The sequence below is a fragment of the Pipistrellus kuhlii genome, unplaced genomic scaffold (assembly GCF_014108245.1).
Source record: "Pipistrellus kuhlii isolate mPipKuh1 unplaced genomic scaffold, mPipKuh1.p scaffold_m20_p_67, whole genome shotgun sequence".
In the NCBI taxonomy this organism is placed as follows: domain Eukaryota; kingdom Metazoa; phylum Chordata; class Mammalia; order Chiroptera; family Vespertilionidae; genus Pipistrellus; species Pipistrellus kuhlii.
The window spans coordinates 1,331,092-1,354,917 of record NW_023425570.1 but is presented as its reverse complement, the minus strand read 5'-3'; the positions used below and the strand labels follow the sequence as shown (position 1 = coordinate 1,354,917).

Sequence of the window (23,826 nt, the reverse complement as noted above, 5' to 3'; positions counted from 1 at the left end):
TTCTCTGATGCTCTGTGCGCCTCCTCCCGCGGCCGCCCTTTCATTTCCCGGACACTGACACACACACACAGACACACACACACACAGACACACACACACACAGACACACACACAGACACACACACACAGACACACACACAGACACACACACAGACACACACAGACACACACACACAGACACATACACACACAGACACACACACAGACAGACACACACACAGACACACACACAGACAGACACACACACACACACACACACACACTTCGCCTCGGCTTAGCCATCACAAGCTCCTGGTCATCCCGGAGGGAAAGGTCACGGTTACGGCCGGACTGCTCAGCGCCCTGCAGGGACGGCCTAACCGCTGCCGAACAAAGGCTGTCATTTTCCACGCGGAGCAATCACCGCGTCCTTGCAAACAGCCGGGCGCCTGCCGCTGTCCCAGCATGCACCGGCCTCCTCGGCTCACCTGCTATTTGTCCTCTGTGTGTTTTTAAAATATAGTTTCATCGATTTCAGAGAGGAAGAGAGAAGGACAGAGAGATCAGTGATGAGAGAGAATCACTGAGCAGCTGCCTCCTGCACGCCCCACACTGGGATCCAGCCCACAACTCAGTGCATTCTCCGGGAATCCAGCGGTGACCTCCTGGTTCTCAGGTGGACACTCAACCCCTGAGCCACGCCGGCCCGGCTCACTAGATATTTAAAGTGAAATTAGCTTTAGCATTCCTGGTCATTTATTTTGTCCTTAATTTTAAATATAATGTAGTTTGGATGACAAAAAACATGTTTTTCTGCTAATAAAAATAATTGCTGAATCTTGAGAACTTGAAAAACACATCAACATATAAAGAAAACGCTCTAAAAAAAACCCCAGCAAATAGAAAAGGGACCCTAGAGCTAACGATTTCTGAAAATCAACAATGTCCGTGCTGTTTTGAATGTGTCTTCAGGACAGTACCAACACAGGTTATTTAAAAAGATAGATTTCTTATTTTCTTCCTAATTATCTAAAAAATAAAATAAAAATCTGATTTATTTTTTTATGCCGGGGAGCAGGTGTTTTATCTTACTAGGTTTCATTTCAAGGGAAAATATATGTAACATTACAAAGAGAATATAATATACAGGGTGGGGCAAAAGTAGGATTACAGTTGTTGATAGGGAAAATAACCCAATAATCTATATAATAAAAGCCCAGCAACCATTAGAGCAGGACGACCAGAATGACCGGTTGCTATGATGCGCACTGACCACCAGGTGGACGATGCTCAATGCAGGAGCTGCCCCCTGGTGGTCAGTGTGCTCCCACAGCTGGAGTGCTGCTCAGCCAGAAGCCAGGCTCTGGTGAGCACAGCGGTGGGAGCCTCTCCTGCTTCCACGGCAGCACTAAGGAGCGGTGAGCCCAGTGGTAAGGGGCGAGCAGGCGGGCGGGTAGGAGGGAGGGGTCCCGGGTTGTGAGTGGGCGCAGGTCAGGCTGGAGGACCCCCTCCCATGCGTTGGGGCTCTGGTTTAATAAATAATGATGCAAAAACATAGTCTGTGTTTTGTGCGCTCACAGCTGGACACCTCCTTGGGCCCCACGCCGTATGCCAGGTGATGGTGGAACACGGGCTCGCCGAAGAATGAAGCTGGCAAGTTGGCGGCACCTTTTGCATTCAAATTCTCAGGCAAACGTACTCAGCACCACCGGCTCTGCCGGAAGATACACCTCGTTAGGACGAACAGTGGGGATGTGGAGGCTGCAGCCAGGACTGAGAATAACCTCACAGAGAGGATGAGAAACGCTTCCACTTTATCATCAGCACGTGAACAGCTCAGTGTTCCCAGGCTTAACCGTCACCGAGCCACGTCTGCTAGGTTTTCTAGCCCAGACTTATTTTTTTTTTAATTTTTACATAATTACTTGTAACTGGTGCGCAGCTATGGGATGATGCATTGCCGATTCCGCACGTTTCAAAGGGGTAAATGTTAGCCGCAGCTGCTCGGTCAGGGCGCAGGAACGGCCCCAGGCCCTCCTCCCGCAGGGACGGTGTTTCCGTGTGTCACAGTGAAATCAGCCTCCAGCGCCGCGATGCGGGAGGACCAGGCATCCTTGCGAACGCCCTTGCCCGTCCGTGAAGGACATCCCAGAGAAGGAAAGGAAGAAGAAAAGAACAAACCCAAGCCCAAAGCAAACCGCCGCTCCCAAACCAAACCGCTCTGACGGCCGGGCTTAGGAAGAGGGCGACCCCCAGCCCCGGAGGGCACAGGAGCGGCTCCGCCTTAACGGGCAGCAGGACCGCAGGGGGTCACACAGGCCTGTCCCTACCGCCACCACCAGCTCGCTCGTCCGTGCTCAGCGTCTGTAGCGCTGGGCTAGGGTGCCAGCGTTTGCAAAGCCCCTGGCGGTGGAGGATGACGTAACCAGGTCACAGCGGACCAAGCCTCTAATGAGTCTGCCTTCAGAGAAATCAAAACAGCGGAGCACTTAGGCGACGCATTTCCCACCCCCTGCCCTTTTCCCTTTTAATTGGGGCAAAACACTCACAGCATCCGCGCCCTTTACTCTTTTCAAAGCAATTAGCGTGTTGCACCAGTGTGACCGCGGTGAACCCACTCTGTGGCTCTGCAGCTGAGTGAGTCATGGCGAGCAGTTTTTTACGGAAACATTTTCACTGTGAAAGGATGGCATTTTGCCTCCCCTTCACGAAGCCGCCCCCGGCAGTCATGCTTGTCCCTCACACTCCGACGACCAGGACGGCTGAGCACTGGAGGCCCCGGGCCTCACCCCCCGCCCCCCGGACTGCCATGGCCTTGGATTTGGCCGTGACCTTTCGCCCCCTGGCAGGTGCTGTGTGGGTCGGGGCGCCCTGCCGGCCGCTTTGGGGGAGGTTGCGGGCAGTGAGTGCAACGCAGGATGCTCGGTGCCAACGCTCCTCTGCAGCCGGAGGCGCCTGGCTCCCGGTCCCGCCCGGACAGGCCCCGGAGGAACTCAGCGGGTGGAAGGCAGGCGGGGAGGAGCGTCTAACCTGTGCGGGCGGCACTGCGTGGCACCTCCGTTCTATGCTCACACGTCAGCACAGTGCTCACACAGCGGGCCGGGGAGGTCTGGCGTGTTATTTGCAATAATCAGGAAAGTAAGAAACGGTACCTTTAAATAGCTACGGTGAAACTGCAGGCATCCTCACTCTGCAAACCGTGATTACCCAGAGTCCTCCCAGCCCCTCCGTGGGTCATACACGTGCTCTGTGGCCGCCACCACGCCCCGGGGACAGTGCGGGTCTAAAAATACTGCCTCCAGCCCTCCGGGTAATTCCCGGGATGCTGTGCTACCCACTTAGAAAGCAACCTGGGAAGGCGGCTCCTTGTTATTCACGTGCTTAATGTCAGCCACAGCACGGACGTGGGCAGGCTTAGTGCCTCTGCAGGTCACCGAGGGGCTGGGGATGGATTCTGAGGGTCATTCCCGCAGCAGTCAATCAAGATTATCCCCTCAATCAAGGCCATCCCGGTCGTGCGCAGGGAAGTGCCCGTGTGGTGAGGAGCCAGAGCCAGAATCAACAGAGGAGTGGCCCTGGGAAGTGAGTGCCAAGTCTTCCCACGAGGGCAGCACCCGCTTGGGATTTACACGCCACATGGACGACGGAGGGACACACGCGCACGGGCATGTGGGCGGCTCCGCAGCCAAGCGCTACTTTTCCATTTTCAACAGAACAAACAGGTGCTTGCAAATGTCACTCCAACACCCACCGTTTAGTTAGCACAGAACCCACCTGCCCAGCAGCATTGCTGGGATATTGGTGGAGAGATTTCACGTGTGGCCTGTCTCACTCTGTATGTGGAGGGGGTTTTGAGTTTAGTGAGAATCTGAAGTAGGTCACCCTGCAGGTGACGCTCAGTCCCTCCGTCTCCGTGGCAGCTTTTGGCTGTATTTTCTCACAGAGGCCAGCGTGCTCCTGCGGGACGTGAACTCACCAATCAGAGAGGAGCCTGCGGAATACCGACCTCTGCGTTCACAGATGACAAGTCCTCCTTCCAAGCGAACACTCTTCCCTGAACGTCTAAGCGGGAAAACGGCTAAGCGAACGCTCCACAGCTCATTTGGGGGGTACTGTGTCTCGTTAGTGACAGAATATTTGTAAGGTGTCTAGAGTTGTGCCTAGCATTTGTAATAAAAAGAGTATGTTTCAAGCCATAAATAGGATTCTTCTTAATAATATGGGAAACTCTATTAATAGGCTGTTCATTGAAAAAAATATGAAATTGTACATAACATGAACTATACTTTTAAAAGTTTATAAATTGAAATATTAATTCATAAATTAATGTTTGATGGTAAAACCTACATAGGTGACATTTGTTTTTAATTCTACTCTGGTATTTTCATATTTTTCTCTTATGGAATTATATAAATTTGAAATAAATAAAATATTCCAAATATTATATGTAATATTTTTATTTCCCAATTACGTAGGTTTGTTGACAGTTTTTAGAGTAAAAAGAAAAGTGACAGGAAATGGGAGAGTCCTGTGGGCTACTCCTCGGTCTGGAAAGGCACATCTGACCATCCTCCCAACAAGCACGGAACTAAGCTCTCAAGCTAAGTGCTCACAGCAGCCGCGGACAAAGAGCGCTCTGTGTTCTAGGTTTAAGAATGGGTTATCTCAGGGGTCGGCAAACTCATCAGCCAGCAGAGACAAATACTAACAGTGCAACGATTGACATTTCTTTTGAGAGTCACATTTTTTAAACTTAAACTTCTTCTAACATCACATCTTCCAAATAGACTCGCCCAGGCCGTGGCATTTTGTAGAAGAGCCACACTCAAGGGGCCAGAGAGCCGCCTGTGGCTCTCGAGCCACGGTTTGCCGACCACTGGGTTATCTCATTGACCCTTTAGGACTGTGTGGGAGGCGGGTATTAATGTCATCGGGAAGAAACAATGGGGTCTCTGAGGGACGTAGTCCTCCGAGTCACAACCAGGTGGAGGCGGGACTCCACGGCCGGTCCGTCTCTGCCCTCAACCAAAGGGTCATGCGGAAGCTGTGCCTTCCAGAACTTTCAGGGAGAACGTCAAGGCCACATGTCTGCACCGTCCAACGTGGCACCACCAGCCCCCGGTGGCTCCGTGCACAGCAACGGACGTACAATGTCACGCCATGACATTGATTTACATTTAAACAGCTACATGTGACCAGTGGCTACACATGGGCATCTCAGTCCTAAAGCTGAGACAGATATAGAGGCGTTTGTGAACCCACGTTCTAGGGGCCAAGAATGTGTTTCAGAAATGAAAGGGTTCCCCCAGTCCTCCTGGGAAGGGTGATGGTGGCTTTGTGCCACGTGTGTAAACTGCCGCCTGGACGTGAGCAACCTCCCGGAACATGCCACTTCGGGCAGTGGCCAGTGGGCATGGGGACACGGGGACGCCGGAGGCAGTGCGTGGGTAAACCCTAACTTTGCTCTAAGTGTATTGACGCTACAGTTTAAAAGTAGAACTGTGGGCCAGTGAGGCATTTATTTCGATTAATATTAAATCACAACAATAATTTGAATAAAGAGCCGAGGCTAGAAAACCCTTACCATGAGCAGCCAAACACTTCCCCGTGGTGTCTGAGAAGATGATAGTGTTTGATTTGCTCTCTCCATCAAATGTCACATTTTCTTCTAAAGTGATCTCAGGAGGAAAAGCTCCAAGATGATGTTTACGGATGAATAAAAACCACTCTGCAAACACAAACTGCCAACATACATACCCTAAATCTCTTTGGAACCGAGTGCTACATAAACAAACAGTCTCATAGAGAAGCAAACAGAGGAGGAGAGTTACTCCTTCTGAGCAAACGGCCGTTCCCACACCCAATGGGTTCGCGGAAACGTGAACCCCGTCAGCGTCCGGTGGCCCCGGATTAAATGGTCCCCGTGGCTCAGTGCGGCCCAGGCTCAGATACTGTGTTTACGGACACCTACTGAGATGATTCAAATCACAAAACTTGCAAGAAAGATAGGAAATAACTTCCCATAAAAATTTGCCAATTCAATTCCTTCATCCTTAAAAAAAAGTAAAACAGAAACCACACATATAACCTAGATAATCTTATTTCACCTTTAAAATTAAAATAATAGCTATGTATCTTTGCTTCTCATTTTTTAAAATATGTATTTTTTGATTTTTTTACAGAGAGGAAAGGAGAGGGATAGAGAGCTAGAAACATCCATGAGAGAGGAACATCGACCAGCTGCCTCCTGCACATCCCCCTACCGGGGATGTGCCCGCAACCAATGTACATGTCCTTGACCAGAATCGAACCTGGGACCTCTCAGTACGCAGGCCGACGCTCTATCCACTGAGCCAAACCGGTTTCGGCTGCTTCTCATGTTTAATATACTCCATGTCAGGCTAAAAGTACAGATGTGTGTGCGCGCACAAGTGTGCCTGTGTGTGTCCACAGGTTTAGGGGAACTGAAGCACCGGGAATGACTGCTCACCCAGGCTCCTCCTGTGGCTCTCACCACAGGCCACCTGTGTGCCTGCTCCAGGCCACCTGGCTCCACCTGTGAGTCCAAACTAGAAAAGGACATTTTCTTGCTGCTCTCTCTACACCCCCTTCTCTCTATCTCCCCATATCTCCCCATTCTATCTGTCTGTCTGTCTATCTATCTATCTATCTATCTATCATTGATTTATCTACCTATCTATCATCTATCTATCATCAATTTATCTACTTATCTATCATCTATCTATCTATCTATCTATCTACCTATCTATCATCTATCTATCTCTGTCTCTCTTTCTTGGCAGGACTTTTCTCATGCAGCAATATACCTGCAGAAAATATACTTCTTTTTTAAAAAAAATATATTATATTGATTTTTTACAGAGAGGAAGGGAAAGAGATAGAGAGCTAGAAACGTTGATGAGAGAGAAACATCGACTAGCTGCCTCCTGCACACCCCCCACCGAGGATGTGCCCACAACCAATGTACATGCCCCCGACCAGAATCGAACCCGGGACCTTTCAGTCCGCAGACCAACGCTCTACCACTGAGCCAAACCGGCTTCGGCAGAAAATATACTTCTAATTCCCATTCTAAAAGAGATACAAGATGGGAAATTTCCAAAAAAAACACCCCTATCACTTGGGACACTTAAAAAACAAAACAAACCACACAGACTCAGCTTAAGGCAGTCAAATCCTGTGCCCTTCTCTGTCCCTGCCGTTAGGAGGGGAGAAATGAAACTGCAGAGGGCAGAAAATTTAGAAGGTGAAGCATAGCAATCAAATCAGCATCACAGAAGCAGAGAACAGATGCTGGGGGTGAGAGTCCCTTGGCAGTGTTTCCGATGTGGGCCCCGGTAAACGGATTTCATGTGACAAACAGTATGGAGTCACCATGGATACCTAACACGATTGTGAAAATAAGATCATCGGTGACTACATTATCCTAATAGAAGGATGGAGGAACCAGATGGCTTGGGGAGGGAGCTTGGTTAGATGTTGGCATACTGCTCCGGGACCACAGGGCCTGGGCTCTCAATATTTGAAAAGTTTGTGAAAACTTTCCGACAAGGACTGAAACTCGTTCTTACCAGGCATCTATAGAGCCCATAAACATTGCCACTTATTCAAGTCCTTCATCCGTAAGGACATTATGGCATCCTTTTACGACATTTCTGAAATGTGTCCACTCAGGGGGCTGGAGAAAGGTGGTCAGAGGCACCAACTTCCAGTTATAAGATAGTAAGTGCCGGGGGTGTGAGGGGTATGCAGTGAGCACAGTGAGCAGGCGTGTGGTGGGTGTGATGGGTGTGAGGTGAGCAGACGTGTGGTGGGTGTGATGGGTGTGTGGTGAGCACAGTGAGCAGGTGTGTGGTGGGTGCGATAGGTGTGCGGTGAGCAGGTGTGTGATGGGTGTGATAGGTGTGCGGTGAGCAGGTGTGTGATGGGTGTGATGGGTGTGCGTTGAGCAGGTATGTGGCGGGTGTGTGGTGGGTGTGAGGGTTGCTAGGACAGTAAACCTAAGAGCCCTCATCCCCTGAGAACAATGTTCTTTGCCGCCTTTCTGTGGCAGCCACGTGAGCTGCACGCTGACGGGACGGCTGTGGTATCACCTCACCACGCGGCAGACCACGGCTCTGCACAGGGGAACCGTGAACAGCAATGCCTGTCCCTTCATCCCAACAAAACCGGAAAAGATGGGGGGCTCCAAGCTCTGGACCCATCACCACAGAGCCTGTGGGTCTGGCAAGATTTCATTTTTTAAAAATGTCAAATATTGTCGTCTTAATTAAAGAAAAATGACAGTGAAGTGTGACTCTGAGTGTCCACTTTAAGCTCCACCCACAGCGCGGGGCCCGCTCCCCCGTCCTGGTGACGAAGGGACTGGCCGGCCACCCCTGCAGAGCTGAGGGCTGGCGGAGGATACACGTCTCAGGACTTTTCATGTGTAGACAACTATTCGAAAGCTAAAATTAATAATTTTTTTGGTAAAGTTTTTCTATTCTTTGGTTTTTAATAAACTTCGGAAACAAAAAAAAGAAAAGAAAAGTAAAAAAGTGATTTTGACGTCACTGTGTATTGGCTGAATAAAACTGAGGACTTTAGCTGAGAAAGTATAAAACGGAGAGATCCCTGGAGAAAGGACTGATTTGCAAAAGTCCACTTCGTTAGAATCTACGCGATAAGTGTTTTCTTCAGAATTCACTTCTACGGATTTAGAATATGCTAATATATGTGAAGGTAACAGAGTTTTCCAGGGGAACAGCAAAGCAAGGATTATGTCTCCCCCAGTGCCAATATTCCAGCCCAGCCAACTCTCCTGGGCAGCCCACAGACACAGATGGTGGCTGGTGCCGTCGGTTCTCTGGTTTGACGGCCTTTGAGAACACCCCTCCCGCTGTGGCTCCTCCAGCGGCTGCGCCCCTGCACGGGCCCGTCCTCGCCGTGAGCAATGGGACACGCGGCTCGGACCCAGACTGGATAACGGAGCCAGTAACTCCCCGGATGGCTGGCTCTAACGTACGAAGACCCTGAGGTCTGGCTTTTCTTTCGTTTTCCTAGGATTTGGCTTATTCATGGCGATGAGTTACCAAGTAGTGTTTTCTAAGCAGCCAGACACTTTAGGAAGAAAACCCTCCCCCTCCACAGAGGACCCTGAGCGAGCGCTCTGAGTGCGGGCTGGAAAGACACACACACGTGGCTGCGGGGACTGCGCACTCGGAGGAAGAGGCTGGCCGCCTCCCTGCGCTGCGGCTGGGACTCCCGGAGCGCGGACTCCTGCTGACAGTGCTCGGCGCCTGCTGGGGGTGGCGGGGTGGGGCGCGGTTGGCAACCTGGAAAACATACGTCTGTGTCAACTTCTCCTGGGTCTCAGCAGGGGGAGCTGAGAAGATCAATTCTTTTCCTACCAAAATGCAAGGAGAAATGCAATTTCACAGACAAGGACTTGTAATCACAGGATATTCCTGATTCCTGATCGGGACCAATGCTAGCAGCTCTCTCCGTGGCTAACATATATCTACCCTTATGCGAGGGTATGTTTTTATTGATTTTTAGAGAAAGGGAGAGAGAGAGAGAAACATCGATATGAGAGAGCAACATCGACCGGTTGCCTCCCAGGATTGTCTCTGACCGACTGGGGATCGAACCTGCAACCGGACGCATTCCCTGACCAGAAACAGACCCCACCATGATGTGGTGTGTGTGTTCATGTGAGACAATGATAAACCGCGAGCCACCGGCCAGGGCTCTCTGCTCATCTGGCTTCTCCATCTGCTTTGCTTTTATAGGAGGATCCACCCACCTGGGCCGGGCCTGTCTCTCTGAACCCTGGGTGAGGGGTCCCGCCCATGGCACTGCGCCTGGCCTGATTGACAGCATCAGAGTGAAGGTCGGGACAACCGGACCCAGGTGTCCTGGGCAGATGTCTTAGAGAAGCATTACCAACACTGTCTTAATCTGTCAGAGCAGTGACAGGTGCCCATGGTTGGAACAAATGAGCAAGGGCACAGGCCAGGCTTCCCGCAGGCGAGCATGTGTACACCTCCCGGTGGGGGTTCTTTGGAGGCGTTAGAACCCCACAGTCCCTCTGGGGCAGGCGTCTTCAAACTACAGCCCGCGGGCCACATGCGGCCCGCAGAGGAGTCTGATCCGGCCCGCCAGGTTTTTTGGGCAGTGAGCACAGCCGAGGTGTTACAGTAGGAATTAGTAGTTCATATAGTCCGGCCCTCCAGCTCTCTGAGGGACCGTGATCTGGCCCCCACTTTAAAAAGTTTGAGGACCCCTGCTCTGGGGGGTTCGCCTGCCCCCTGGGGGATGGCACCCAGGCTCCGGAGATCCCAGCTACCCCATTGTTCACAATGTAAGCAGGCCACGCCAGGCAGGCAGCCAATAGCAGGACAGTATTTTGTGCAATAAAGCATGAGCAGTGGTGCACACCGACCACACCCCTCACACCCTGTCCCCCAAGAACAGGCGCTCAGAGCTCTGCAGCCCACGGGCACCGGCTGATGGACGTCCCGCTTGGCACACCGGCACCAGAGCAGTGGCCTCGGCCCTGAAGAGGCTCTAACGCTCAGAGACTATGAGGATGAGCGAGACAACGGAAGGAATTAAGTAGCCATGACAACTCTTCCTTTGTCCAACTCTTCCATTGAAACACAGTCCACTTTGGGGTTGTAATTCACTCATTCACACACTCACTCACTCACTCATTCACACACTCATTCACATACTCACTCCTCACTGACTGACTCACTCACTCGCTCACTCACATACTCACTCATTCACACACTCGCTCGTTCACCCATGCACTGTTTACGGAGGCCTGAACCTGCACATGTGAGAACATACAGAGGAAGACAGAATCCCACCCAGGAAAGAACTTGATCAAATGCCAAACCGACATTCACGGAGCAATTACCAAAGTGACGGCCTGTGGGCCACAGACGCCTGCTGAGCCTGGGCTCCGCCTGTGGCTCACCATCTGGGCAGGTGCTTTCACGTCCTCGGGCACCTGTGTGTCCTGTAAGGGTGGACCGTGATACCCGCTGCTGAGCAGCTGGGCTTGGAGGAAGTAACACGGAGGGCATGGGCTGTGGGCTCCGGGATCTCAGGCCAGAGGGCTGTGCTGTGAGATTTTGGGAAAATGTGGGTTTTGGACCCAGCACCACGCAGGGTGAATGGGGAACTGGTGAGTGAGGGAGGGAGACCCGGAGGCTGACCCTGACACCCCTGAGGCCTGGTCTCCGTGAGATCTGTGTCACCACGTGAGTGCCATGTCTCCTCTAGCTTTGCACACGGTCCCAGCAGGCAGGCTGGCTGAGCTGCCACCACCCAGTGGGTGCAGAGTAAACTCTGGGTGCTGACCCACATACGCATTTTATTCGCTTAAGTCTGCCTAAGGCCAGTCTTGCCCAGTATCTAGACTAGAGGATCTAGTAAGTTGGCTGAGTATTGAGAAAAGTCATGCAAGGAAAGCTATGTCAGATAGGAAGGCGTGGTGGGGTCAGACGCCCCCTGGGGTCGGGACCATGTAAAGACCAGTGTCCTTCACGTGGCAGCTTCTTTGAGCTCATTGCGTCTCAATTTCTTCAACTGTCAGTAAAAGGGGTATGACTGACTGCTATTTTATGTTCCTTTTATCTGTATAGTTTACAAGTTTTATTTGAGTCCTAAAAAGTAAGTAGGTGCAGTAGTGATGCACATGATCTAATCTGGAAGGAAGCCCACGCCAGGGTTCATGTCCTCTCACAAGACCCTCTCGCCACTTCCCCAAACTATCGTGTCCGAGAGCCGTCTGCCTGCCAAGGTAGCAGTATCTAAGTAATTCTCTCTCTCTCCTTCACACCTTCCTTTTTTTTCTTTCCCTTTCTAATTCAAAGACACAAGTAACTATTAATGAGGACTCCGGGTCAGGCGGAGTCAACTAGAGTTTTCAAACCGAGTTGGTATAATTTCTGCCCAAAGCAATCTGACATTCAGTCAAGCCGCGCTCTCCTTTCCGGGAAGCTCGTGCGGAATATTAAACAGCGCGTGGCCGCCAGGACTGTCTTCGTAGGTCCTGGAACTGGAGCTTTTTTTCTTTAAAAACCTGTCTTTATTAATTTCAGAGAGGAAGGGAGAGGGAGAGAGAGAAACATCAGCAGTGAGAGAGCCCCTGAGCAGCTGCCTCCTGGATGCCTCCGAGATGCACCCACCTGGGCATGCGCCCTCCCGGCTGAGAGGATCACAGCGGGGCTCCGGGTGCTAATCACCGTCCCCTGGACACGGGGATTCCCCGCAGCGGTGGGGGGTGAGCGGGACCGAGGGTTTGCCCTGAGCAAAGGGGGCACCCCGGCTCTTTGCTGAGCAGAGTCCCGGGACTTAGTGGGATCCGTTGGGATCCTCCCATGACTCCTGTGAGCCTGTTGCTAACTAAACCTCCTCTGAACACGGGAGACGTTCCGATGAGCGTTCCTGGGGAACTGCCTGGCTCTGGCCGAGCACCCTGGGGCCTCCGTCCACACGTGTGCCCCACGCCCCGACTCGTGGGTGATGAGTGATCAGCATCACAGGTAATGCATATTGGAGAAATGTGTGACGACAATTTCAACAGGATCAATGTGCAAGCAAAACACGGTTTCAGAGTGAATGTCTCTTAGGCCTGTTTTCTTGCTCAGGTCGGACAATCCCCCTGGTCTCGGTCACACCGCCACGGACAGGTGAGCCACCTCAGGGAGCCCGCCTCTGTTCCGGCTCCCCCGGGGACGGACACGAAGCTCTCCCCGCAGAACGCCGTGCCACCGCCTGCCACTCACTGCACCTCCCAGGTGACGCGCACACAATGGCTGGGCATGTCGGCCAGCAGGAAACCTGACTGCACCCCGCATTCTCGATGACCTGCACATCAATGCAGGCGCTTCAGCTTTAATCTATGTTGGTGCTTTTATTTTATTTTATTTTTAAAAAATATATATTTTATTGATTTTTTACAGAGAGGAAGGGAGAGAGATAGAAAGCAAGAAACGTCGATGAGAGAAACATCGACCAGCCGCCTCCTGCACACCCCCTACCCGGATGTGCCCGCAACCAATGTACATGCCCTTGACCGGAATCGAACCTGGGACCTTTCAGTCCGCAGACCAACGCTCTACCACTGAGCCAAACCAGTTTCACATGTTGGTGCTTTTTAAAAGTGTGTGAGGATATCAATGAAATGACACAATCCTAAAATTAGGCGAGGATTAAAGCAGATAAACACCAAAGGCCAGACGGGGCATTTATTTGTGTTAAATAATCCTCCCGATCATTACCTGTGCCCAACTCGGTGCTTGCAGGCGCAATGAGGTGCTGAGAACCCACAGTGAGCAAGAGGGCCTTGGGATGATGTCAGATAAACAACCACCGAACACGCTAACGGCATAAAGCAAGCAAGCAGGGAGCGGTGGCCAGGGCCTGGCGTATGTGACATGCGGTGTAGGTGACTTTCAAGAGGGGAGTGTCACTAAACCCTATGTCATAGGAGCAGTGAAGAGGAGGGAAGGGTGTCCTTGAGGGATGGCCGGGTTCCAATCGAGTCGCAGAGGAGGAAGCAACAGGCTAAAGGCAGAGACATGGGAGCCCACCCACCCGGGCAGGTGGCAGGGGGCCTGGGGCAGGTGCAGGAGGGTGAGGAGGGGGTTTGTGGGGGACAGTGGGAGTGAGAGTATAAGGGGCTGAGGCCCGAGGTGAAGGCGGCTGGGAGGTAAGCTGGGGGCCCTGCAGGCCCCTGGAAGATATGGAAGCCCGGACTCTAGCCCCCTCCACCCTCAGATCACAGCCGCCGCAGGGTCCGGCCCAGGTCCTAGGCGTAAACCTGGTCCCGCTTTCTAAAGCGGAGCTGATTGGCTGACGCATCTGATGGCTGACGCATTTGATAGCTGACTAACGGGAAGGAGGCTGGTAATGAAACTGAAGACCGGTTCACTTCCTGTGAACAAGGTACAAATGGAACTGATTAGACCACAAAGCACATTTGTCAATCAATGGCCTTTTGTCTTTCTCATCTAGAAATATGCCCTTTAACACACAGCTCATTCTTAAAAAAAATCAAAAAAAAAAATCTCGTGGTCATAATGTCAATTGCTAACTTTATTTTCCGTTTACATCACCCACTTGTGAATACCCTCTTCCTGGATTTAATTAGTTAGTGTCACTCACACTTTAATTGGTAACAGCATAAGGCTGAGCTGAATTTGTAAATGATTTCACAATGTCAGACCAAGTCACGTCAATATTATAAAAACACATCACAGCCAGGGCACAGCGACACAACGCCCGCATGTGTGCCGGAACTGGATCCTTACAGTCTCATTCCCAATGAAAATGATATGTTAAGTAGAGCAAAACAACATATTCACAGATGGGAAAAATCCAGTTCCCCACAATTTTAGTTCCAATACCTTCGGATAAGCACAATCCAAACTCAATGGGAAAGAATAGCGAGTTGACGCATAAGCACTCTGAAGGCACAAATCATCAAACACTGCTCATCTCTAACAGCTGCGGGTTTTCAGCACGTAGCGGCACGTATCCACGCTGCTGTTGTTGGCACGAGCGAGTCAGGCGTTCACTGATGCAGCAAATCTTTCCACGCACACACATTCTTTGGGCACAAACAACAGAGTCATACTTTCAGTAGTCAGCGATGATTTCAGAAGAACAGATTCCCTTAAAATAGACACCAGATCCTACCAAAGAAACGTTATGGCTTGAGTAGATGCTCTAAATATTTACCCAAAATTAATGTCCTACTCTCAAGATAGCATGGCCATGTTTATTAAGAACAAGTAAAATAATGAGCCATTATGTTGCAACAACATATAGTAGGTATCTAATTCTAGTAGATTAATAATTTACTGTCATGTTAATTGTGTCTCTGTTTCCAAATAAGACTGGAAGGTTCTTGAAAGAAAAAAATTGTCTGTTGACTTTTTCATTTCTGTTATTAATATTGTGCAATGAGATCAGAAAAAATATAATCAATAGATGAATAATGATGGATGGATGGGTGATGATGGATGGATAGATGGATGGGTGGATGGATAGATGATTGATGGATACATGATGGATGGGTGATGGATGATGATGGCCAGATGGATGGATGAATAGATAGTTAAATGAATGGATGTGGGCCCTGGATTACAAAGTAACAGGGGAGCTTGGTAGAGGGTTGCAAAATGTCCCCATGCCAGCATACAGTTCACTGTGATATCCACGCCGTTTTCCCAGGAGACCAGAAGGCTGGAGTGGTTAAGTATGTAACTGGGTAATTTTCTGAAATGCTTATCTACTCGAGTCTCAAGTCAGTCTCTCTGATAAACAGAATATCCCTGTTAACAGTCAGTATTCCCCCAGAAGCTTCCACAATTTTCAATGCTCTCCAACTTTCCCCACAAACATGTCACGTGACCTGACACTCAGGTCAGGGAGAACAGCCCCCCTGCCAGCCCCTGTGCCAGCTCCTCCCCGGGGCTGGGCTCCAGGCTTCAGGCCACGTGGGAAGTGATGAGCGGGGCTTTTAAACTCGCTCAGGACTGAGGTCCTGTCCAAGCTGGTTGCAAATCCCAGGAGAAGATCCGTGTGTTTTTCCTGCTTCGGTCTATTACTATTTTTGGACCAGAAGGAAGAATGGCGAACTTGCAGCCTCGAGGTCTGCTTTAGGGAATGGGGTGTGATGTATTATTGCTGACTTATGCCCGTGCGTGCGGAGCTGGGCACACTTCCAGGCAGTCACTCCTGGAGTCGATGCGGAGGGAGCTGCAGAGGCTGAGTAGCCGGACCAGCACCCAGTCCCCAGGCAGAGCCTCACGCGGTGTCTGAGGCGAACCATTTCTGCTGCTGCTGGTGGTGGTTCTTCACCAACAAGAGAACACGGGCCCATATCCTCTAGTACTTGCCTCGTTACACGTGCGGGACAAAAGCTCAGCAAGACCAGCTGACGCCACTGCAGCGGCAACGGGAAGGAAACGGCCTCTGACCCAACGAGCACGAGCACGTTCAAACTGGAACGGGAGTGAGACGCCCAACACTTGGAGCTGCTGTAAGGGGTCAGGCGCCCCGCATTCTCTTACTTTCAGGTCCTACTAAAACTAGTCCACAGCACGCGGCTTTTGTTGATCCTCACTGAGGAGATCTCCCCATTGATTTTTAGAGAGCAGAGCGAGGGGGAAAGACACACAGAGAGAAACACCGATGTGGGAGAGACACAGCGATTGGCAGCCTCCTGCACATGCCCGGACCAGGGCCAGGGATGGAGCCCACAACCGAGGTCCATGCTCTTGACTGGAACTGAGCCTGTAGCCAGCAGAACCCGCATGGAAGGCTTACACCCACACGCAGCTCACTGCCTGCCTGGGTGGGGGCGGGTTTTCAGATGGGTGTCAGGTTTCCCCAAAGTGGTGCTTCTGCCTTTTGGCTCTGCCATGGGACCTGCCACTCTCTTCATGGCCGGACTGAGCCCCAGACCCAGGACCCATGGGGGGGGCCACCTGAGGAGCATGGGGGGCTGTGGCCATTGAAGACATGGGGAGGGGTGGCCACGTGGGAGCGCCCCTATCTGGGGCGGCCATGTGGGGAGCAGCCTGAAGGTAGCAGTGGGGGGAGTGGCTGGGAGCAGCCTGCAAGCCCAGGAGGCCTCAGAGCCTGGGACCTGTGGCGCCTGGACTTGGACCGCCGCCTGCAGAACTGTGACACCAGCCTGCTCCTGGGCGCCCAGGGCGGTAGGCTGTGATGGGCCTGTCCACTCCCACAGAGCGACGACTGCAGCACTGTGCTGGTCACCCCAGGAGAGCGCTGCTCCTGGCGCGGGGGGTGGGGGTCGGACTGGCAGCAGACCCATCGCCCCTCTTCCCGCACCAGTCTGTCTCCCTCTCCTCCTGCCCGGGCCTGCGCTGCTTGTGGTTGGACGTGTCCCTCTATATGCGCGTCACTCCAAGAGAAACGACTTCTAGTCAAGGCGCAAGGAAAGAGGTGAGGACAACACCTCCTGAACGCCAAGTGCCGTCCGCACCGGCCCCTCCAGGACGGCTGGGCGCTCAGGTTTTACTGGAAACAGGCCCGTGTCGTCCAGATAGCACAGATCCCGCCCACCCTGACGTCAGAGCATTAAAGTGCTCCTCTGGCTACTGGGCTGCATTGGAACATTAACTTGTCTCACTGTCCTGCTGAGCAACCAAAGACATAACCCTCATGAAAATGCAAATCACCCCCCTAAGCACACTATTAATTATTTCAGAGCTACTTGGAGGTCAGAGGCTTCTAGCAATTTCTGTGCATGAAATCTCATTAATACAGGACACCACACAGTAAGGTTTTAGCAGTTACTGCATGTGTGTGTGTGAGAGTGTGCATGCATGTGTGTGAATAGGTGTGCATGTATGTGTGAGTGTGTTGTCTGTGTGTGAGTGTGCATGTTTGTGTTGTGTGAATGAGTGTGTGTGAATGAGTGTGAGAGTGTGTGTATGTGTATGTGAGTGTGAGAGTGTGTATGTTTGTATGAGAGTGTGTATGTTTATGCGTGTGTTGTGTGAAAGAGTGTGTGTGTATGCGTGTGAGAGTGTGTATGTTTATGTGTGTGTTGTGTGAATGAGTATGTGTGAGTGTATGTGAGTGTGAGTGTGTATGTTTGTGTTGTGTGAATGAGTGTGTGTATGAGTGTAAGAGTATGTATGTTTGTGTGTGTATTGTGTGAATGAATGTGTATGAGTGTGTGTGTGAGTGTGTGTATATTTATGTGTGTGTTGTGTGAATGAGTGTGTATGAGTGTGTGTGTGAGTGTGTGTATATTTATGTGTGTGTTGTGTGAATGAGTGAGTATGAGTGTGTGTGAGTGTGCAGCTATGTGTGGGAGTAGCTGCCAGGGCTGCAGAAACATCTGTTGTTAGGTATGAACTCGGTCACCGAAAGGCAGTGATGGCGGAAGGAGTGAAATGGAGGAGCCGTACTCCAAGGACAGCTGGTGTCCTCCGGGAACGGAACCGCTGGGCCCGGCCTGCCAGCTGGCATGGCGGGACGGGAAACGCACATCCTTCAGAGAACCAACGAGGTCGGCGCCTGAGCTTCCGGAAACCAAGGTCAATGCCGGGCCCTGACCTGGAGCCGCCGAGGTCGGCTTGCAGCGAGGGGGGAGTTCCCGGCACCGAACCATTGGGACCAGCCACACCCCACCTTCTTGCCTGGCGAGAGCCCCTTTGTTTGCACCACATGACTCCATTTATTGGTGAGTCACCGCCATTCACATTGGCTTCTAATGAACCCCGGTCTTCTCAGCTGTGCCTCCGGAACGACACGGTTCAATCCACGCTTGTTCCTAATAGCTGCTCTTTCTCCTGAGTCTGAAAACGTTGATTTCCTAATTGTGTAGTATTTCTACTTTATATTCTGTCTTACGCTACGCCCTGTGAATCAGGGCACAGTTAAATAAACCAGAGGGAAAGGTGCTGGATAGCTGGATCAGTGGGTAGTGCCCGGTAATTGGTGGGTTTATGCATTGAGTTACAGAAAATGCCTGCCTACAGTTAAGGGATGTCTAAATACATGTTCCTCTATAAATATACACGCATATGCACACACATCATCTCGTACCGTCCATGGGAACGCATGCTCATGTAACAACCAAAATAACAAAAGCCAACGCTCATTCTGAGCACTCTCCGGCACGTAGCCTAATGGCACCTTCTGAGGCTTTGTTTTCACCCCTTCCCATGCCAGCGTCTGAAAGGGGTGCTGCTGTGTCTCCCTGTTTACCCTAAAGGGAAACCGAGGCACATCCTGTCCAGTCACTGGCCCTGCCCAGGTTCCATCTTGGCGTCGGGATCTGAACGTGGCTCCCCGTGCTCTGGTGCCCCCGGACATGTGCTCTGTGTGCTGATCCACAGTGCAGGTTTGCTGGCTTATTGGAGGTGTTCTTAGGGCTTATATTACTTAAAACGTGAAAAAGCTAAGCTCCACTAAGAATGCTCAGGCCGGTGCTGGACCCTCTCAGACCTTGGTCGGCATGTCAGCTGCGCCGTGTCATCGTCGGACAGGGGACAGCCTGAGGGACAGAGCGGTCCCCATACAGAGACTCAGGGGAGGCCCCGCTTGTTGTTTCCTTTTGTAGATAAGTTTTCCCTAACAATATATGGACACATGTATTATGTACATCCTAGTTTACACACCGCCGCGTCATGGGCAGATACAACTGAAAAGCCAGTGTCATAACTGACAAAGCCAGCCATGCAATCCGCTACCTGCACTGGGTCTGAGCGTCTGTGGAGGTGTGCTGTTCACTTTGGTCGGCATTAGGACTAAGTGTTGAGAGAAGCCAAACATACAGTCTGACCATTCCATCAGGGTGTCGCACAGTTTCCAGCCACAATTCTCAGAGCCCTTGAAGCATATTTACTCACCCCGCAGTCAGTAAAAGCCAACGCACACTGAGGTGCGGACCCTCACCTCACGCCACAGACAGAAATGAACTCAAACTGATCCGTGACCTACATACAGGAGCTAAGCTATTCAATGAAACCATACGGGTCCATTTTCATGACTGTGAACTTGGCAATGGGTTATTGCATTTGGCATCAAAAGCGTAAGCAGCAACAGAAAAAGAAAGAGAGAGAGAGAGAGAGAGAGAGAGAGAGAGAGAGAGAGAGAAACTGGCTTCATCAAAACGAACCACTGTCGTGTACCAAGGGGCATGGTCACCAACCACAGAAGAGGAGGAAGGTTTGGAAGTCACACATCTGATCGAGGTCTCGTGTCCAGCACACATAACGAATGCCTACGACGCCATTAAAAATGCACACAGGCCTTGAGCAGACATCGCTCCAAACGGCAAACAAGCACATGAGAGAGATCCAGCACCGTTGGTCAGGCAGGAAATGCAAATCAAAGCCGGGGTGACATGCACTTCCCACTAGCAGGACAGCTATTTAAACAACAATGAAAAGAACCAATTTGCTGGAGACACTGCGAACTGGTACATCAGCTGGGAAAGTCCTTAGAGAGTCCTTCAGCAGGTCAACCGCAGAATTACAGCACACCCAGCATTGCTCGTCATCGCCCACAGTGGAAACAGCGCAAATGCCCAGCGACAAATGAACGGATAAACTCACTGTGGTTTGGCCACGTCATGGATTGTGATTCAGCCATGAAAAGGAACGAAGATACGTGCCACCACTCAGATGAACTTCAAAAACATTATGCTAAGTCCGTGGTCAGCAAACCCATCAGTCAGCAGAGCCAAATATCAACAGTACAATGGTTGAAATTTCTTTGGAGAGCCACATTTTTTAAACTTAAACTTCTTCTAACGCCACTTCTTCAAAATAGACTCGCACAGGCCGTGGTATTTTGAGGAAGAGCCACACTCATGGGGCCAAAGAGCCACATGTGGCTCTCGAGCTGCAGTTTGCTGACCATGGCACTAACTGAAAGAAGCAGGCACAAAAGATCACGGGTTGTAGGATCCCTTTCCCATGAAGGATCCAGAGGGGCTGCTTTGTCTCGGGTAATAAGATCGTTCCCAACCTAGAGGGAGCTGGGTGGTCCCTGCGTTGTGAGTGCCCCAAATGCCACTGAGCTGCACCCCTGAATACAGTTAATTACACTTTATATGAACTTCACCTCAACTAAAAAGACAGATAATAATAATAACATAACGCAAGTAGAAGGCTGTAAATGTTGAAAGATTTAAAAATACTTCAAATCGTAAGTATTTCAGCTCTAGTCCACCCTCCTTTGATTCCTCTCTTAACATATGCTGTTTCACACACGTGTGCAGGTGCGCCCAGTGTTTACAAATGAGGCACCTGCCTTCACTCTGGGCGGTGCTGCTCAGAGCAGGCAGGAAGGCTGGCACCCAGGGGACCCGGGAGCAGGCGCCGGGTGCCTGGGTCAAAGCCATTGCCCTCACCGCCCAGGCCTGGCAGGCTCTGCGCCTTCTGGCTCCACACAGCCCGCCCACTCTGCAGAGTTTGTATTTTGTTGTGACCCAAACATCATGGTGTTTTGTCCTGAACGATCAAATCGGTATTTCTCTTTCCACCGTCAGCTGGGCCTGGTGCAGCTGACAGGCTTGCACCAGCCGCTCTGCTGTCTGAACGGGCGTTCCGCGGGGAGAGACTCACCCACACACGGCAGCGAGTAGCCCAGCTGGGGGTCATGGACGAACTGCCGGTCGTTGAGCCGGGTCACGCAGTACAGGTGGAAGCAGTCCAGGCAGATCACGTGGCGGTGGGTGCACTGGAAAACCAGGACCGGGCTCCTGCAAGACAGAGGCGCTGCCTTAGCTCCTAGGGAGGGGGTGGGGGGGGAGGAGGACCCCACCCCTTGGAGGGAGGCGGAGGGCGAGGCCAGCTCAGAGAGACCGCCTGCGGGGCGCTGAGCTTCGCGTGCGGGGCTCCGTCCTCCAGGCGGGAAGCGCGCCATCAACCACACGGAACCTTGATTTCCCCGATTTTACATGTTTCAGGTTAACAGATTGACTAGTCAGCTGTTAATTTTAATTTGTGGATTTTTAAAAGTTAAACTAGGGTGCCACTGGTCCACATGAACACAGGTTTCAGGTGTGGCTTTCTACGTTACAAGTGCTGTATGTGGCACCATGTGCCCACCTGCAAAAGGCAAATCTTCTGTCACCTCATATCCTTGCCCCCTCCACACACCCCCCCTACACCCTCACAACCCCCCCACTGCTGCTTGTGTCCACGGTCTCAGGCCAGGCAGCTGCTTCCACGTGAGCTCTGACACAGCACCCCCAATGGCATCCTGTCTCCTCACTCCCAGCTGACCGCCAGCACCCCCACACGTACGCATCCCTCTCCACCCGCCATGGCACCGCAGCATCGATGCCTTCCTCCCAGGGATGTCACCCGGAAGGCAGACCCGGGCTGCTTTACGCTGACACCCCCAGCACCAGGCCCGGGAGGTTCTGAGTAAGCCTTCCTTGAATTTAATTATAATAATATATGGAATCCGAGCTTCCCCGAAGTCAGAGGAAAAATTACGACTGCACTGAAGCGCTTAGGGGAGCGGGAAGCGGAGAGGGCGAGCTTTGTGATGAAAAACTATTCCGCAGAGGTTTCCGATGCTGAGGTTTGTCTGTGCTGCCACCCCAGCCCACCCAGGTATCCGGTCTCTTAAATCACGCTTAGGCGCTGCTGTAAATTGGTACAGACAAGGCCTAAACATGTTGGGTTCCTTTAAAACACTTTGTAGGGGGGGGGGGGGAATCTCCTGAATAACTATGTATTTCTGCTAGCAAATGAACCATCCAATTTTATGACAAAAAGGAGACAGGCTGAATATATTAATTTGAGATCAGCCCCAAGGCCATTTTAACAGCAAAAAAAGTCGTTGGCGCTTGTTTAGATAAGCCCGTTCTCTATTAATGATCATAAAACAAAACAGCTTTCATTCTCACCCAGGCCCAACACATCTGCTCTCAGGAGCCCCTCCCGCAGGCAGGCTGACCACCAAACATCCATATCACAAAAAGGTGACTTGCTAACGATTGAAATATTTCCAAAATTCTGTTTCCTCACTTATGTTAAAGCAAAATCACGGCAGAACACATTGTTCCACCGGGAAGCTCGCTCTGCTCCCCAGGCCGCACGGCTGTGGGGCGTCGTCAGCGGGCCTCAGTGCTTGTCCCCCCAACGAGCAGAACTGAGGAAACGAGGGGCTGCCTCGGGCTCCGATTACGTTCAGATTGTAGAAGCACACATGCACACCACATGCATGTGTGTCCACATATATGCACGGGTGTGTGGTTTTGTTGCGTGCTGTTACTGTGATTTCTGCTTTCATTTTCCTAGGGGCGCAGGGTCTGACCCACTCTGTGAGTGTGTTCCTGGTGCACTGCAGAGAGTTAACCCGGAATCACACAGCACATTGACGCCCCCACTTCCGCTTCCGAGGGAAGGAACAGAAGGGAAACCCACGTGCTGTGTGGGTTCAAGGACACCTGCCAACCGCGGGCTCTGGTCTTGCTCCAGTCTCAGAGGCTCTGAGTGGCGGGGGCTCGGTGGTCTCGCTGGCAGAGCTGAGGGTCAGGGGACAGGGTGCCTCCTGAAGGCCAGGCCACAGGCTCTGACACCTGGTTTTCGCCAGCGACCGTGATGCAGCCACCGTATTAGAGAAAAGCCCTAAATTTGGAGACTATATTTCCTACTTGTCATGGAAAACTGCCTTCCATGTATTATATTAAAAATGACTTTCCTCCTCCTCCTCCTCCTCCTCCTCCTCCTCCTCCTCTCTCTGTCAACATCCACTGGTTTGTAGAGCCCAGCGTCAGGGTGTTACCAATCCTTTTCGGGACAAAGGAAAACTGTTACCGACATCACAGCTTTGGCTTTCAGGGTAAGTTATCTGGAACTAAAGAAGCTTCAACATCGTCACAAGCACAGACGGCAATGCTGCTTCTGTGGCGAAGTTTATCCTTCACTTCCTCGGTGCCAGAGCTACGGAACAGCCTGGCCACTGGGCTTTCAGGAAAACAGGCGGCCGGCCTCATCAGTTCGCAGGGCTGGTCTCAGAGAGGATGGGCCGGTGACAGACACGGTGCCCTGCTCTGGTGACGCAGGACGCCTTCTGACACGACAAAGAGGGGCCCTCTGCAGAGCAGACGGAGGGGTCAGGGACGCCTGGGGAGCTGGCGCTGTCCCCCTGGCTCGCGGACGGTGGGACTGCAGTGGAGGGGCCCACGGACCTGAGCAGCGTGCCAGCACCGCTGTCTGCCCCAGAACTGGCAGCGGAGCTGCAGGGTCAGGCTACCCAGCAGGGCCATGTGGCCGTGAGCCCCCACGGGAGCCCACAGGCAGGACACAGGCGGGGCCCCGC

The 23,826-nt window shown here is 51.8% G+C and overlaps 1 protein-coding gene across 2 annotated transcripts in view; it reads right to left on the bottom strand.

The window, feature by feature from the left end:
* The window catches only part of PRKN (parkin RBR E3 ubiquitin protein ligase), a 351,420-nt gene that overhangs the window by 56,238 nt on the left and 271,356 nt on the right, over positions 1 to 23,826 (bottom strand). For both annotated transcript variants that reach the window (XM_045575139.1, XM_045575140.1), the window contains exon 7: positions 21,114 to 21,250. In XM_045575139.1, the coding sequence (XP_045431095.1) occupies positions 21,114 to 21,250 (137 nt within the window). The remainder of the gene's footprint in view (positions 1 to 21,113; positions 21,251 to 23,826) is intronic.